This window comes from Lissotriton vulgaris, chromosome 5, assembly GCF_964263255.1.
Source record: "Lissotriton vulgaris chromosome 5, aLisVul1.2, whole genome shotgun sequence".
Taxonomy (NCBI): domain Eukaryota; kingdom Metazoa; phylum Chordata; class Amphibia; order Caudata; family Salamandridae; genus Lissotriton; species Lissotriton vulgaris.
The window spans coordinates 102,422,508-102,441,540 of record NC_141693.1 but is presented as its reverse complement, the minus strand read 5'-3'; the positions used below and the strand labels follow the sequence as shown (position 1 = coordinate 102,441,540).

The 19,033-nt window shown below is 41.6% G+C and overlaps 1 protein-coding gene across 2 annotated transcripts in view; it reads right to left on the bottom strand.

The window, feature by feature from the left end:
* Positions 1 to 19,033, bottom strand: part of C5 (complement C5) — a 352,588-nt gene that overhangs the window by 38,437 nt on the left and 295,118 nt on the right. For both annotated transcript variants that reach the window (XM_086920988.1, XM_086920987.1), the window contains 5 exons: positions 18,542 to 18,694; positions 15,006 to 15,068; positions 14,476 to 14,557; positions 5,379 to 5,451; positions 889 to 991 (listed from right to left, as the gene is read on the bottom strand). In XM_086920988.1, the coding sequence (XP_086777114.1) occupies positions 889 to 991; positions 5,379 to 5,451; positions 14,476 to 14,557; positions 15,006 to 15,068; positions 18,542 to 18,694 (474 nt within the window). The remainder of the gene's footprint in view (positions 1 to 888; positions 992 to 5,378; positions 5,452 to 14,475; positions 14,558 to 15,005; positions 15,069 to 18,541; positions 18,695 to 19,033) is intronic.

Here is a 19,033-nt window from a genome sequence, read left to right as displayed (position 1 = left end):
GGCCCAAACAATTTGGTGTTATCCGCTTGCCAGATAATCAGCAGTATTTAGTGATTGAATAGCAATACGTAACCCAGTGTATACTCATATAAGTATATAAATATGCTCAAAGCAACTAATGACCTGATTGTGAAAATGGCAGCGGCACCAAATTCCCCCAGAAAACAACAGATTTACTGATGCCATCGGTGGTGAGCACTGTTTAATTTCCAGCTTGGTAATTGGCGAATAGTTCACCAATGATAAAATCTTTGTCTATGTCAAGGTATGGATTAACCACTAAGGATGAGAGCTGGCCAAATGCTCAATCTGGATTGCCTGATCCACCAATATGTCTGGCGCAGCTATCTCTACCACAGAAAGAATGGTACCATTGAGTTGGGTAACAATAAACGTCTGTTCTTCAACACCAATATACCCTTCTGGGTGAAAGTTCGCTTTACAAATACACGTTATGTGAACTTTCATCACATTAATGATAGTGTCTCCAACATACTGGGAAGCACCCCAGGATGTCCGAAAGACTAGATAGACCGCCCTTGGGTTTACTGACTACATACTCTTACGCTGCGGGATACGTTTCCATGGCATAGGAATACTGATGGAACATAAGCTATAAGAGATCACATTGGCATGTTTAGTCAGTGGTTTCTCTGCTTTTGGACTCTTCAAGTGATGGCTTGAACCACTTTGATCCACTGCAATGGTGTGCAGATCTACAACCTTCCAAACCCTTAATCAACTCATAAGAAATATCTTAACTTTCAAGAATTTTCCCACTAGAAATATGCTTTATTAGAATGTTCTAAATTTGTACATTGATAACCTTTTGAAGTTATATAATAGTATAGTGAAACTCAGAGTGATACAATAGAATGACATACATACCACTTGCAAGTCCTGCTCCATGGCTTCCAATCCGCTAACCAATGCTATCTGCATTACAGCCTGGCCGGATTCCAAATATCCATCCCTCTCGTTGGGTTTATACCTGGAAATGGAAGAAAGCGACTGAATATCTACTTAGCCTAGCAAGGTATATCATCAAGTTAACCACTCCCTGCTGGGAGTTGGAAGTGATGAACAGGGCCCAGGCATGGCTGACTCAGCTTTTTATCCTTTTGAGGTTGATAGATTGAGTAGGGTGGTTATATTGTCTGTTACTTACCGCACTAACACATGACCTTATCATGAGGATGATTATGGCAATTATTATTACTGCTGCCACTACTACCATAAATACTACTACTACTACTACTACTACTAATACTAATAATAATAAGAAGAAGAAGAATAACTGAGAACAATTGAGTTCAATACAATTTAGTGTTCAGTATTATATCATTATTAGTAGTAGCAGTATCACTATCATTTTGTTAATTATTATTGTTATTATGATCATTAATATTGTTGTTATTAACCCCATTACCGGGTCAGATTTAAAGAGTGGGCGGGCCGCGTCGGCCAACAGACGTGCGCAGCACTAGCCAGGTAGTGCTTGCGACGGCCGTTGGCTGACAGAAGCAGCGAACGGGTTAATAATATTAGTATTATGAATATTATTATTGTTATAAATATTATTATTATCATAATTATTATTATTACTTTTGCTGATAGAGGACCGCGCCAATTAGCTAGTAAATTAGAAAAGCTCTTGAAGTCTGCATTTAACATAATATGGCCATATAGGCAAAAAAACAGTATTCACCTTCTGTGTGAGGATGGATGTTTAGAGAAACAGCAGTGCATCAATACTGATAGAAGTTCCTCTAATTAATAAAAAACGTTTTCTAAAATTCATTCTTCCTATTATCGTTATCCCTTATCACTGGGTAAAACCCTAATCACATTTTCTAACTTTTGATTTCAGGCTACCTTGGGTCTTCTATTTGAAGCCTTTTAATTCTCTTTAAAGACACCGAGAATGATTTGTACCATTTATTAGGTACTTCTGAAACTTTTTTTCAGGGATTCTGCAGTGTTTTCCATAATATTGGAGGCAGTTGCTTGTGAGGTCTGTTTTCGTTTAATCAATTGCAGGCAAGACAAGTGCAAACACACGAACAAAGAAAATTTGCTAAGGACCCTTCCACCAACCGTGGGGAGCTCTGGCAGAAGACGAATGAAATCCAACCAAAAGTATTAGATTGGTCATCAGCCTTCAAAATGTCTGAGTGAAATCCACAATCTCTAGAGATATTGTAGGTTGTCTGACTTTACCAAAGAAGCATTAGCTCTGATTACATAATAAAATCTTTGGTCCCAAAAGACTGAACTGTACTTTCAGTGGGATATGATTAACTACGATCCCATGTATCAGGACCAGATTCAAAGAACTAAGGAAAAGACTTGTCTTGTTGTGAACAAGAGAAGAACGCAGATTGCTAAGAAACTGTTTAACAAGCCTAAGAGACAAAGTCCAGCTTTCCTTAGTGCTGATCTAAGGGGTCACTACCTGAATTGTGGTGTACAGCCGAGACCAGAGATGTATGCTGCTGTCCATCCTAACCCCAAGTACGACTATACGGACAGCGGAATGTTGTATCTGATAATGCCATACAGACTCTGCATTGCGTTTGAGAGGATTTTAAAATAAGACTTCTAGGTCTCAACCTAGGATGTTAAATATAAGGTGGTAAGTTATTGTTGGAGGCCACAAGTCATCAGTTCCTACCACTGTGAGGAGGCAAAAAGTATGGCCAAGATTCTCACACTGAACCCAGCTATTTATTTAGATCTAAACTTTTTTGTACCACTTTGTGTTGCTGTTGAGATCATGCCTCGTTCAGTTAAGTCAATGTTCCCAGGGAAAAAATACAACTATCACTTTTCGGTGCCAATCCCACCGAACTGCACATGCCCAGTGGGTTTCCCAATAGTGGAGGCAGCAGCTGCTCCATCATCAGGAAAACCGTGTTCCCTAAATTCTAAATGAGGCAGAGGAACTTAGAGAAGGGCAGACAGGATAGCCGCTATTTTTGGCAAATGTCCACTTTCCATCTTCTTCTAAATCAGGCACATAGTGTTAGCTGGGCTTGGGTTTATTGAGTATAATAGATTGTGCTGTAAAGCATCTGAGTTCCAAACCTTCTACCACCTGATGAGCCACCTAGATAAAAAACTTAGGTTTGAAATTGCAGAGCAATAGTACATATGACCCTGGGCCATGACTGGCAAACAACAATTTTGGCTATGTGCACTACTGGTTGTTAAAAGATGGTCTAAGCGCAGCGCACTTGCTGAGCATTTGAGGAACATGTATTCAATGTTGTTTTTAAATGTTCAATAAGTATGTTTGGATAAAGCATAACAGCTTTGTTTTAAAATATTTTGGCTTATCCCAAATCTTAACTGGTAACAGTTGGGCTTCCCAAACGTTAAGCCACTGTATAAATATATACATTTACATCCTATTGTGGTGAAAGACAGTGCTTGAGATTATGTTCATAGTATAGAATTTTTTTTATCTCTCAGGGTCAGACTCAAAACCTGAGGGGGCAAGTCCCTGGCGGTATTGGGTGCAAAAGCGTGGAATACTCTCCCCCCACATCTGAGAGTATTGGACAAGGAAACAGATTTTCGTAAACACCTAAAAACCTGGATTTTTAATCTCCAAGATACAACTGCCAGAAGCCTAGTGTGATTCCGGATCTGGTCAAGTAAGCAGAGAGGCAACCTGACATCTGGTTGACCTTACACGGGCGCCTAGATGCTCCTTGGAGCGATTGTTGCACGATACAAATTGGCAATTACATTACATTACAAAACATGTATAATGTCTTGCCAGTTAGGCACTAAATGACCAATGTTTTTATGGGAATTAGGGAAAGTATTTTTGAGCTGTTTTCAAATGATTATTTATTATGCTTTGAATAATTTACAATTGTATGTATGTGTACCTTTAATGTATGATTGTCAAACTTTTATGTCTGTTCCAGACAAAAAAAGGTTTATCGATATACTACTAACTATCCCAGGAGCCAGACAGATAAAAGGCCTCACTGGAAACCCAAAATGTGACTTTTGTGAACAGGGACAATTGAGTTTTTTTGCGTAGCGGGTGGTTTGATTTTTAACACTTCCTAAAGTGGCTGGTAGCTTGTTGGTTTACACCCAGATACACAAGAATAAAGATGGATTTCTCACTTCCTAGAAAATGGATTTTTCTACTACTTAGCCTCCTGAACTTTCAATGAGACCTATTTATATTTAAGGGCAACAAATCTAAGGTTGTTGTTGGGAAATGTCCTTTACAGGAAACCATTCTAATGTCTTCATGTAAAAGTACAGGAATTTATATAGCGCAAATCACCAACCGGTCTCTAAGCGCTTGCTTAGGGAACCCGTCCTGGTATTCCCCTGTGAGATAACCCCAGCAGGGTATCCGCAAGGTGAAAGCCAGGCATCCCACCACGAGGGGCTGTTGTGGAGATTAAGCAAGCTATTGCCCAGAGTCGCAGATTGTGAACCCGTGAATCAAGTAGGCACCGGAGCGAGAATTGTCGAGTTCATGGACATTTTAGGACTCAAGACCTTGCCGAGCCGGGAATTGAACCCTGGTCCCGGGCTGACCTCTGCTTCCAGGTCTGCCTCCTCTAACCAGTGAGCCACACTTCTCCACTTCAAAGGAGAACCACTCAAACAGTACTGGGTCCATTAATAACAAACATTCACAAAGTTACCACATCCGGTTTTAATGTGCTAACATGTGAAAACTGCATTTGTGCATGCTTGTCTCTGCATGCATTATCACAGTAAAGCCAGACCTGTCAGTTTTGCCACTTCTTGAATAGTTTCAAGGGATTGGATTGTGTGTGTTTGTCTGTGTGTGCATCTATGTTTACCTGCATGACTTGCACACAATTCTTGACTAAGCCCCTGATTTGGAGTTTGGCAGACAGGGTAATCCATGGCAGAGTACCTTGACAGACACACTCTGGGCCCGCCTGCCCGATTTAGAGGTTGGTGCACCACAAGGCTTATGTCAACAGAGTAAAAGTCACTGTCAGCACAAAAAATCCTGCTATGGCTCAAGGCAGTCAGTGCTGTCCATCACTGCAAACAATATTCCTTGTGGTGAAGACAATACATTTAAAAGCATTCCCCCACACCATGGGAGAAAACTTGCAGGGTGAGAGTGCCTCTAGTTTTTTTTATTTTTCAATGACAAACTTTGGGAGGGTATTTGACATCCGTCACATTTATCTACATTGACAGGAATTGCAAAGACGGCGTTTCCTGGCAGTGCATAGAGTTGTCTGCTGGGCCAGTAGACAACTCAAGATCTAGCAGGCAGAAGACCCTGAAGCTTGCAGAGTTAAAGTCCTTATAAAGTAAAGAAATTATACAAACAGTGTAGAGTCCATGGAAGTACTTACTTTGCACACGCCTCGAGGTGCCTGGTTTCTGGTTCCAGTTGCTTCTCAAAGGCCTGCCTTTTGGACCTTTGGTCTGCAGAGAAAGACATGAGACAGGGCTCAATGTAAACATTATTTTCTTTTTTACTGAACTCCAATGTGGAGACACTGAATGATGCGTGTAACGTTGGCTACTAGCCCCCAGTCACCTCGACATGTTATTTTAGTCTTAGCCTTCCCGCTCCCATTTCCATCAGTCCTTCAATTAAACATCATATACATTGCAATATGCATGCCGTTCCATCTACTATGTTTCCATCATTCAATTATTCCATACAATGACATACACCTTGCATTCCTGGCATGCTTTGGCAGTGATCACTGCACACGAAGGAACATGTTTCAAATTCTGCCTTTCATGTTTGTGCCAAGCCTCCAACAATGACAGGTGCCTCAGAGGATAAGTAAACGTACAAGTGGAAAATTTGGAAAGAAATGTGTTCAGGGACTGGTGTAAAAAAAGAAATAACCACAATTTGTACTTATTCAGAAGCAGAGGTTTTATTGAGTATAATTATATACTCCTCCTCGTAATAAAGCGCTTACAAATAGATGAGTGGTCAATGTAAAAATAAACAAGTATTGGCACTGCCAATCAGTGGCGTAGCTAGGCACTCTGCCGCACAGGGGGGGGGGGGGGGGTGGAGGGGGGTGCAAAATTTGTGCCGCCCAGGCAATTGCCTTCTGTGTTGTTAATGGGTTTAGGCACTCAATACAACCTCATACATGCACTCTGTCACACACCTTTTGATTCATGCGTCCATTCATAAATCCACTGACTCATTCTTCCATTCACCCTCTGGCACAACTGCAATAAAACACACACAAACTCGACAACGTATGCAAAATAAATTAAAAGAATACAAGTAAAAAAATTAAAGCAAGCTGCCATCTAAATAGGTGGGCATGCTTGCAGAAAAAAACCTAAACATACTGTGGTGTCCGTTTTGCAGATGCATTGTAAATTGTCTATAGTTGTTTAAAAAATCCTAGCATGGAACTTTCAGCCAATGTGTAGGCCATCTTGGAATGGTTAAACAATAACGCACAATGGAAACTGGCATTCTATAGTGGTCTCCAAGTTTAGAGGAATTGGGCATGTGAGATGCAGTGCACTGCAGATGATATGAGCGGCAAGCAAGGGACCCATTAGCCATACCAAGAGAGCTGTAGTAACCTCTTGAGAAATACCCCAAAAAAAGAGAAGCATTCACAGTTTTCTCATCAATAATTTCATTGCAAACGTTGCAGTGATAATATCAATGATGTCATAGAAGATATCATGAGTGATGTAATATGTGGGGTAATTAGCATTGCATGGCGAGGGCCTGAGATAACTATAATTGATGCATTTCAGGTTTTTTTGTGTTTAAAACATTACGTTGTTATTGAACATTTCACCTATTATTTTACTTTAATCATTGTTTTTGTAAGTGAATTACTAAGGTTTTTTTTTACGTAAAGTAATATTTTGTTACCGTATGTGAAGCCAACCCCTCACCGTGCCAGGCCCGCTTCAAACCAGCTGCAGGCTGCCAACCCCACGCTTCGAGGTTGGCCACAGCCCTGGCCTGTGTCCAGGTCCTTCCACAGGGAGCCAACCCTATGCTGCCCACGGTCTTCGGCTGTGTGCAATGAGAGGTTGGCCACAGGATCTGACCTGCAGCCAGGCTCTTTGGCCAACCCCCACCACAGGTAGCCAACCCCATGCTGCGTAGGGCCTTTGGCTGTGCGTTGCAGAGGGTTGGCCACAGGGCCTGGCCGGTAACGAGGCCATGTGCCAATCCATGTGAAGACAGCCAGCCATCCTGCAGGCATCCAACCATATGCCGCACAGCGTTACAGCATGGGGTTGGCTTTAGGGCCCCAGTTACCCCATCCAAACATATACATATTAAGGCATGCAGCCCGCCTCCCCAAGCTTTGATAGGCCTCAGGAACCCCATTCCCATAGCCAAATTCCATTTAAAAGGAGGAGGGGCTGAGTGGTCTCCACTCGCTGAGTCTATTGTGGCCCTGAAACCCCTTCCCCCAGGGACTCTCTAAATTATCTGGGGGTGCCCTGGTGCCCGGCTTGGACACCCATTAAAGAACACTTAGGCCTTGATTACAAGTGGGCTTGTAAATTCTGACCTGTGCGTAAACCCCTATATATAAATGGGTCACAATTACGACTTTGGCTGTATTTAATGTATTCAATAGTCATGAGATGTGTTAAATATCTCAACTGTCTTTAAACTCTGACAGGTTAAGCTTGTCAAATTTTCACAGGGGAAATAATGTGGTATTTACCCTACCATGTGGATTTTCGTGCTTTAAACACCAAAATCCACATGTTATTCCCCACAAACTTGTGATATTTGTTATTCATTGCAAACAATAAATAATGAACCCCATTGTATAATTATTTATAATGTGCAATAAATAACGCTCAACTTAAATTTAGGACCTTCGATTACAGGTAAGAGGCCCGCACCCTCGTGCCTTACTGTGCCCCAGTGACCCATCCCTGGGGTTCAAATTCAATTAAAAAGGAGAGGGGGTCTATGTGGCCCTCTCCCTGAGCATTATTATGCCCCAGGGACCCCATCTTCTTGGGCCAAATTCAACAAAAAAGGGGAAGGGGCCATCTCAGGCCCCATGGTCCCCACCCCCTGGGGGCCATATCATACTTAAAAGGGGAAAAGGTCACATGGCTCACCTCCCAAAAGCCTTCTTGGGCCCTAGGGACCCAATGCCCCAGGGCCTCTCTTTATTATAGGCGGGTGGCCCTGCCCACCCAGGGCTCCACCAAGAAACATGTTGCGGGTGGTGTGAGGAGCTGCAGGTCCCCCAAGGACCAAGTCTCCTCCCCGTTTGATGCGAGAGATAACATTTCTCTCTCCCAGAGGGGGAACCTATCAATGCTTGCTCCCTCCGGGAGGGAGCAATATGTATTCGGTTTCCCGGCTGGCAAGAGTTTGGACAAAGAAACAGCATAGAAGTCTGCTCTCAGCCAGCTGGAGCGTTATAAAATCTCCGGCCAGGTGGAAGCAGACTTGCTTGTTTTCTTCCATCTGGCAGGAGACTTAAAAACGTTCCGGCCAGGAGCAAACATATGTTTCCCTGCCCACGCTGCTGTGGACAGGGAAACTACTGTGTCCCGCGGTGGGCTTCCCGGGACACAGTAACTGCGCCGGCCCCGGAGGATGGGGCTCATGGTGTTTAATGGCTCAGGGAGGAGGACCACACGCCCCTACTTTTAATTACAATTATGGCCCCAGGACATGGGGTCCCCAGGTCCTTTTTTAAGCGTGGAGAGGGGGGCCGTGAGGCCCCCTATCACCTTTTATTTACATTTTGGCCCGGGGCATAGGATCCCTGGGGCCTAATTAGGCTCTGGCAGCCTTCCTCCCTTGCTTTTTACTGCAGGGCATCTCAGCCTCACCCACGTTTTTTTTTACATTTTTGCTGCAAATTTGCGGCCTTGAGGGTCCCTACCCTGCTTCCTGTGTCTTTATTTAACATTTTTCTAGGACTCAAGACTGAGTCCCGACTCCTAAGATGGCAGCCAACACTTCCTGCCTGATGTGGTGGCAGCCAATCAGATCTTAGCATACCTGTCAGCTGTAACAGGTCCTACATGGCATGAAATATACAACGTTTTTGAGCATTAATTGCTCAAACACTAATGAACAGATTTTCCTTAAATCGAAAATAAAGCACTATTTTTGGACCAAAATCTAGCTTTCTGCCAAATGTGGTGTAAATCTGTTTAACGGTTTCAGCTGTAGCTGTGCCTAAAGTTCATATGGAAAACTTTAATAGGTATAACAAGTTTTAAGACCCCCCTCTTTTTCTCGGCACCCGGCTTGACCGATGTCACCTAAATGTCCTTTTGCATACTAGTCAATAAGTTTATTGAAGATTCAACATCAAACAGTGCCAAAGCTATTAGCGGTACAAAAAATACATTTCCAACTATAACTAACCCATGGCGACTGACATATATATGCGTTTACGAGTGCCTCCATGAGTGTGTCAGTCAGTCTGTGAGTGAGTGCATGAGTGTCTCAGTGGGTCTGTGAGTAGCTGTGAGTGTCTGAGTTGTTCTGTGAGTGGGTGAATGAGTGCATGAGTGGGTTCTGCTAATTTTCTGCTTGTTTTCTGCTTTTTTTCGCCTCACTTCTGAGCTTTATTTTGCTTCTTTCGACTCATAGCTGACTTTTATATTTCCTCTTTCTACTTGTTTCTTACTTTTATTTAGCTTCTTCCTGCCTGTTTCTGATCTCTATTTTGCCTCTTTCTGCTTGTTTCTGATCTCTATTTTGCCTCTTTCTGCTTGTTGCTGGTCTTTGTTTTGCCTCTTTCTGCTCGTTTCTGACTTTTATTTGACCTCTTTCTGCTCATTTCTGACCTCTATTTTGCCTCCTTCTGCTCCTTTCTGACCTTTATTTTCCTGTTTTGTTCATTTCTGATCTCTATTTTCCCTCTTTCTGCTCATTGTTGCCTTTATTTTTACTCTTTCTGTTTTCGGCTACAGTCATAACAAGAGCGGGAGAATGCACTTTTTTTAAAAATTAACAGCAAACTTAACTGTGAATTAAAAAAAAATGCTTTTTTGCCCTGCGGGTTCCCAATGGGCCCCCTGGACCAAAGCTAGGGGGTTAGGGTATTCGCACCCTGCCCCCCCTTTTTTTTGCGTATTTCTTTTGGTACTCAGCGGAAGCCAAGTTCCAAGATGGCTGATAACACCTCTTGGTTGAAACGTTGGCAGCCAATCAGAGCGCTGCAGATCTATGCACAAGCTCATCATTATTTGCAAATGCTTCGCAGTCGTAGATATACAAATTTGGATTTGTTTATCTTCTCGAAAACTACTTAATGGATTTACACCGAACAACTGAAACAAACAAAGACAATCAGTGATATTTCATATAACAAAATACCTATCTGTGGCTTTAAAACAGAGAAATAACAATCCACCCTTAAATGTCTATTGACCTATGTTTATTACAATCAAAATGTCATGCCTGCAACTTTTCCTAATAAACAGGTTAGACCTTTGGCATCGTACATATTGTTTGTTATGAACCAATTAGGCCTTTACCTTTTATCATTGGCTTGCAACCATAACCAACTGAAGCTTCCTGTACTGAGTGCAAGCTTTCTCACAAGGCAACTATCAGGCATACAATCATAAAATCATAGTATACAAAATTGCAGTTCGCAGAGCAAAATACTGTCTCCTCTAAAAGGGCCTATCAAGCATTCCAACAGTGGAAATCTCCCATGGGTGTCAGGCAGGATATCCAGCACCAAAACCCTTGGCTACTACAATAATCTGTGAGATTCCATGTAACAAAATATCTATGTTAAGGATTTAATACAAATTAGAACAGTGGAAGGTTGGGAGCTCCATTGAGGAAATGGAGTAGCTCAAGACATATAATGGCAGGTAAAAGCCCAGAGTTCCAACATTGCGAACTTTGTTGTTCATAGATGTTGCTGTGAACAAAGACCTCATGGAGCTCGAGGGGATATAAGTCAGCTCTGGCTCACTCAGGTCTTTGTTTTATTTATTGGAACATTCTGCCCCCTAGTGGCGGAATGTTCTAATAGCATTATAGCTCTACGTAGCTAGGCTACACCGACCATTAAAAGCCAGCTCCCTTGTTAAAGCCCTCGCCTTCAGCTCAGGCCTTTTACGCTGGAGTGGGCCTTTAATAGCCCACTATGGTATAACCCATTACGGCGAGCTATAAGGCTATATTAGAACATTTGAATGTTGAGAGCTGCACTGAAGAAAATGGAGCAGTAGCGGCCTATATGAACTAGTATAAGCCCACTGCACTTAAATCAAATCAAATTAAGCTTTATTTGATTTCTTCGTTTGAAACCATAAAAGCTTATACAAGAAAAAAGATATTCTATTACGAAAGGTTAAAAACAGTATAAATATCACAAATAGATAGTATAAAAATTTTAGAGCACCATAATATATTCATGTTAAAAAGTCTTTCTACATCTAATCACACTTTTTAAAAACTTTGCCGTAAAGAAACTTATGTGTTCGCTGGGTAGAGACTGTGAAAATAAGAAAGCAGGCCGGCACCGTCTGAACCCATAAGACACAGGTATTGGTAAAATCCAACTCTTTCTCTGTTCATTATAGAACTTACAGAATAGGACAGCATGCCTTGTTGTCTGTAGTGATATGTCATGACAGGGGACATTTACAAAGATATTGCGACCAATCATTTATCTCTGGAAAACTGAACTAACGGTGGAATATGTCCAATATAAAACATGTTAAAACAAGTCTATCTTCTATCGTCTCAATGATTTTTAGATATGATTGTATGTCATAAGTGACCAGCATCGTTTGATTATTATGACCGTCCGCTTCATCAGTTCCACTGCAGTCAACAATTCAAAGTTCTAAAAAACAGCCTCTGCCTATCTCTTTCCCTGCCTCTCCAAAATATATGGAGTGAGCAGAGGAAAGTGAAACCAGGCTGTACTGCAGAGCACCTTCCCCTCCCTCCTCCCTAGCTCAGAGTCACTTGTTCATCAGAAGGAGGGAGGGGGAATGCCGCTCAGCTCCTGGGTCTCCTTGGCTTGGCTGAACTACAAAAAGCAGTTCAGCCAAGCCAGGAAGAGCCAGGGGCTGACTTCAGCCCCTTTTCACAGCTCTTGCTATGAATGTGCTACAGCGAACTAACAGCACATGCGTGGCAACGGCTGTTAGTGGGTAAGGCCTACTTGCTTTCTAATAACATTTCATACTAAACAGATTCATTTCTTATCTGTTTATTATGAAATCTGGCACAACTTTTTCTAATGAACCAATGAAGCTTTTACCACTTGCTGTACACCAGTCTATTAAAGTGTACATAAACTGATGAATATCATGCATACAGTTCTAAAATTACAATTATGTAGGAAAATAAAGCTTGAAAAATAATATTTAACCCCTCTCAACAGGGCCTAACAAGAATCATCACAGTGAAACCCCTAGGGCTTGTCAGAATATGTGGCCAAAGCCAAACTCTTGCCTACGAAGGTAACCTGTGAGATTACACGTCACAAAAGATCTGTGTGTAGCCTGCAACACAATCTGATAACAACCACGTTTTAAACATTCATTGGCTTTAGCAAATGCTTTCCACAAATAATAAGCTTGACCAACAGCCTTTGCCATTACGTTTCTTAATAAGCAGACCAGACCTTTGGCATCAGACATAATGTTTCCCCATGCACCAATCAGGTCCACAGCTGGTCATCAGAATTAGAAAGTTATGAAAATTTACAGTTGACGAAGCAAAATGTTATCTCACCGAAAGGGTTCTAACAAAGGGTTGTCTGACTCTAATTTCGTGTCCAAGGCTCCAATAAGTCACTCCTTAGTTGTTTCTTGTATTTCTGATTGGGGATATAGGAGTGATCCTTTTCTAATCCTCCCTCTCTTGTTGTTAATTAAAATTAATTCTAACAAAGATTCTCACAGAGCAAACCTATATCCACAGTTTTTCACATGGAGTAACCAACACCAAAACCATTACCTAGTACAGTAATCTGATTCCAATTAACAAAAAAAAACATCTATAGCCTTTAATATAGAGTAATAACAATCCACATTTAAATACATATTAACTTTAACATATGCCTTTTCCCTCTAAATACGTCAGGTCTGGTGCCTTTATCATAACATTTCATAATAAACAGACCACACTTACTGCCATGATCATTGCCTTGCCACCATAACCAACTTAGTCCTGCGGTATAAGCCTAGCCACAAGCAAAAATGGAGAACATCAGCCTTTTAGTGGAAGCACACACATTTGACCCAGTCAAATTCTGTCCTCAGGGAAACCAATATGTGGGTAGAGCCTAAGCTCCTCTGTCAGCAGAACTCTGCAAGCTTTTTTTGTTGATCACAGAAGGTAAAGTGCCAGTTGACCTCAAAATCTATGTAGGTTAGAGTAGCCCTGGGCACCCCATACTGCTCTCAAACAGAACACTTCACTCTGAAGTCTACAGTTAATGATGAGGGTGAGGGGCTGAAACTCCACTAGATTTCTCATGGCTGCCCTCCTCCCATCTGTGCTGCTGCCAGTCAAATACAAGTACCGTGAATTACCTAGTTATCTAAGACACTTTAGCAGCATTACAATGTCATGTAACCCTATTTGCAGGTTTATCAATATTTCTGGTGGATACTCTATCTGACTACAGATTCTGCACCTGTAGAATAATCCCAAGAGTCTGACTGTATCCAGAGACTTCAAAGCTGTTAAAGCCGCTGCAAGAGAGCACCAGAAGCGATGAAATATGATGTCACTAAAGCCATATGGTGTCAACCGGGTCATTCACATCAGTTTTCATCCATCTTTCCCAAGCTTTCCTATAACTTGTTGACTTTAAGCTTGCCTTTAACCAGGTACAGCAGTTCACTGCATTTTGGCTAGGTTCATGCTATTGAAATATCATTTACATATTTATAGGCATGCATACATACATACATACATGCATACATACATACATACATACAAGCATACATACATACATACAAACATACATACATACATACATACATACATACATACATAAAGAGCACCCATAGTGTAGCTATTCTTCTAATGATCCAAGCAATAGAGCTGGGAAATATAAATATGCCTAGGTTGTGCTCCCATTGGAATATAATATTTAGAGATTATTGAAAGCCATTTAAACAGTCATCCCTAAATCTGGGGTTACGCTATGGTTGTCGAGTGTGGAGACAGAAAGAGATTAGCGCTGATATTAATAATTTAAATATCACAAAGCCCTGACTGGGTTGACGTCTGTACCTAATCCTTTAAATAAGACCCATAGAATTATTTGTGAATTACAAGGGATTTGGAAATTTGATCCAAATGTAGATGCAACCATAGTGGAAAAATATCCAAGTTGCTTTAGAGAATTGGCTTATACATGTTTGAATAATGCACAACAGAAAAATGCAGCTTTTGTGATCATTTCATTACAATCAGAACTGGCTCCTTGTTATCAGGGCATGTTGCTGGAGCTGGCTTACCTGAACTCTTCCGTAGCCCAATCTTCAAATCAAAGTTACAGACCTCATCAGAGGTACTGACTACATGGTATACAGTGCTGACCTGCATATCAGAGGGAAAAAATATATATATTAATACTATGCTAAAAACTATAATGCACAGAGGACAATTGGTGTATCACAATGTACAGAATGAGCCTTTCCAGTTGCCCTGGTTGTGTGTTTAGCATTCATAAAAGTGTTCATTAGTGACAAATTAGTATTTCTTACAAATGCTAAACATGCTCGCAATGCAGTCAATATATTCACGATTCATAGTTAACTCCATTGTGATCAAAGGTGTTGTTTAACCCCTTCGATGCGGATGACAAAGCCAGCTCGTCATGGGCGTTACCTGCGCTGCTCGCATGACGAGCTGGCTTTGTCACGAAAGCCGCGATTTTCAAATTTCAGTGCGCAGCGGGAAAACCCGCTAGCGCGCATGCGGTTAAGTGACCGTTCAGCTTCCAACTTTGGTGAGAGCTCATTGTGTGAGGAGATGTTGTGCTTACACTTCCTGATACAACGCCTGTTCCACTTCCGGTACTTATCACAAGATCATCATTCAGAGGGATCTAAACAAAAAAACATAGAGGAAGATTATTTGGATAACATCATACCGATACTGTAAATTATCGTAGAATTTACTATAATGTGCATGCAAGAAGCATATATAATAAAAAGTGACAATTTCATCTTGAAAGGAGTAGTTTCTGTTAGATCATGTATAAAATGCATTCTACTTATTCAGTGATCACTGCTGTACCTGTTTTTAGTTTCAAAATCTTTATTCGATCCTTAACAGAAAGTTCATAAAAGTGCAGAGTAAAACATTACAAAGTGCAATACAGTATTAAAATTGACACAGATAGCAAGCAAAATACACAATAAGGGGGGAACAGGGAGCCACAGAGAGGTCCTGCTTCCTGCTTGTTTTATTTGTTAACTTTATATGTATGTGTGTCCTTTCCACTTTTTGCGATTACACGTTACCTATATCACTCATCTATATACCTAGGAGTGTGTAACACTATGCATGACAGGAACTTTGCATTGCGCTCCAAGCATATTTACTCACAAATGCTGCATGGAAAGTGATGTTACCTCCCTGTGGGCAACCCAGGGTACTTTTTAATATTTGAATATCTTCCCGCTCTCTTTCAGGCTGGATTATAGGACAACCACATTAGGTTCAACATCTAATAGGTCCATTTTTCAACCAAGGATTGTGTGTGAAGACAGTTTGGTAATCATTTGATCCCTGCACTCACGCTCCCAACCCTGAATAAGGGTAGGCATACTCTCTTTCAACCTCTCCATCAGTCATGATGAAAAGCCAAGGATCCCTCCTGGACCATTGAGGCACACTACTTTCACTCATCACTAAATTGTCTCTCCTCATTAAGAGCTAACAATTTACACATTGTTTTTATCCTTACCAGCGGTACCCTGGTATAAATCGGTTTTTGGGTACCCCATGGTAATTTTAACCCACTATTTCACATGTCCCACACACACACACACCATCACGGATTTTTGTATAAAAGATCTCTGCCAAAGAGCATGCACCACGAGGAGCAAACGCCTGATGATGAAGCATGACGCCCTTACAGGTGTGTGATGGCACCACCTCCTAAATAGTAAGATCCTCTCCCTAGTACTTATTGTCCACCTGAAAACACACTCTATTAGGAACAGTTACCCTATTGTTATTTACAGATAGCAGGCAGCCATTACAATCCATCCATGTAGTTTCAAGGAAGCCTGTCACTGTCAATCGATTATCCCGTCTATAACAGCCAGATCTAAATATAAAATACAGTGAATCATATTTATTCACAGCATATAAACATTAAAAATCATGTTAAACCAATAAAAAAAAACATATTTCTGTGCAAAATAGACAGCTAATAAAGTGCATATACAGAGAACCCAGCAGGCCTTCACACCAAGCTCCCCTCCATGGACCATCTAGAACGGATGGACATTTTAAGGAAATAACAGACTCTATAACAAATGTCTGGACTAGATAACATCTGGAGATATATTTAGGCCTCTCTGCATGTATGAATGGCTAGTAATTTCAAGGTGTGTTTAAGGCAGAGTTGAAAACATTTACGGTAAAAGTTGGAAAAGAAGGTAAAATGCAACAAGGATTGCTCTGCCATTTCATCACAAGGACAGGGAGGTAAAGAACTGTCCCACACCTTCATGATGTTCAACATTATTGAGCCACAAGATGTTTATGTTCTGCAACCAAAACAAAATCTCCTGGGGTTTACTGAACTGCCACCGGAGCACAACGGGCTTGTGATGATGTACTGTGTGACCTATTGACACGTCTGCATTACAGAAGAGATCACAGATGCTTAAAATGCTCCATCTGTATAAGTTAACGCAGGGTTCACAATTTACACATGATGCCAAAAAGGTGTTCTCTCATTTGCATGGAGGCATGGTCATATGCAGAATAAGGATACAATTTGCCATTGCACTCGTACCATATTACCAACATGCATCAAACAACAAAGTGATGGAAGGAATGTTTGAATTAATCTGGGACACTGGTGAGTTTACCAGTGAGATGCAGCTTGAGTCCTGTGGCACAGTGGTCACAACCTACATCTGGGCATAGCTGGTACACTTTAAGCATCTAATGCACCAAACAACAAAGTGATCGAAGTAAGGCATAAATGAATCTCAGTCGGTGGTGATCGCTAAAATCGCCAGATTCCAGTCCATCATTTTTCACAAAGTGTGGACCTCGAGACAGAGACCAGCCATAGGCAATTCAGCCATGATAATGTTCTAATGCCTGAACTGCAAGACCAAGTTTGGACCACAAGGAATCCCAGAGTAGCTGTGGATCTCTTGGCCCTTATTTGTGAGGTGTAGCTCAAGTCCTAAGGCACAGTGAGCACAGAACCACATCTGGCCATAGTCATCTAGCTTAGAGTGTTTACTGCAACAAACAAAAAGATGAAAGAATGCTTAAATTAATCTCAGCCACTGGCTCTAGACAAATTCCAGTACATGGTTTTTCATCAACTGTGAATTTCTTGACAGAGACAAGCCACACACAAATCAGGCTTGATCCTGCTCCTGCAGGAACAGTTCAGCTTCAGCTGCCAGGCCTGGCCCTCTACAGCCAGAAATGCAAGCAATCTCAGACTGGTTTTGAGCTACCTGGGCCTCATCAGAGTGGTATATCTTGATTCCTGTTCCACTTGCACCTAAGGAATTCACTGAACAAAAAAGAATGCTATAAATAATCTCAGCCTCTGGTGTTTGGTCGGTGATGCATTCCAGTCCTTTCTTTTTCACCAACTGTGTCACTCTAGACAGAGACTAGACACAAGAAACTCAGTCTTGATCCTGCTCATGCAGAAAGAGTCCAGAAACTGCCAGGCCAAGTCCCCTCCAGTTAGAAACACAAGGAGGCCCAGACCAGTTTTGGTCTTCTTGGACCTCATCGATTAAGTGCCCTTTAAGTCCACTCGTATGGTACAAAGTCAGCACAGGGTCAAACAAGCTCTTGGGATATGCACTCACCCTTTGCTACCTAGGAAGTACCGCATAGACTGTCCCATAACGGTGCCTTTTGGAATGGGGCACAGGTGGTGCTAATTGTTGGGTGTAGTCTCGTACCGGTGGTGATCGGGAGTTTAATGTAAAAGGAGCCTGGTTTTTTCCACTTTGGTAAATTGCCATATTTGCTAGGACGCTTTTCGCTGGGTACGTGGACCGCCTTCTGAATTTTCTTCATAGCCCTATCAAGGAGGTTGCAAATCATGTCTTTGTCCCCCAAGTCTTCTAGACTTGACTCTTCTATACGAGGGATTATCTGACTAAAATACAGCTGTCATTTAAGCGCAAATATGCTTTATTTGTAGTAAATGGATCACTAAATCATAACCAATACAGAGGAAAAAATGTCAACAGGAAACAATGGAGAATCAGGAAAGTCAGACACACATTCTCTTGTACAAAGTACAATGGTAACTTCACCATTCTTTCCCATCATTAGGACTCTTACAGTTAAACCTACCTCTGTGAGCTTTGAGAAATATATGTCGTTGTTCAGCTCATAGCGCTGAAAACTTCCATGTTTCTTGTAATCCACTTTCACGACCATGTCGAGTTTTAACTTCTTTTGGACAATGGCGTACTGTGCCAACGCCTCCAGGGCGTTCAGCGTGTCCTATGCAAACCCAAAGGGAAAGGGGATATCAATGGGAGGCAGAACAATGCTTGCTTAATATGAGCTTGGTTAATTAAATCAAAGTGACTAAATCAATACTCACGATGAACAGAAAATATAGAGTGGTTTGTGTGAATCAAGAACCTGCTTTTCTTTTGCAACACAGTTTGTTCCAGAGCTCCCAAGTCAGGCCAAGCACAAATCCATAGCTTGCAGTGCTCTATGGTCCAAGGTTTCACCCCACTAATGAGGGTCAACAATTTTCAAATGTATCTGTGGTTGCAGCGACATTTCAGTCATGGGCAAAGTGGGCAATTGCTCAGCCCCCTTATTATCCCC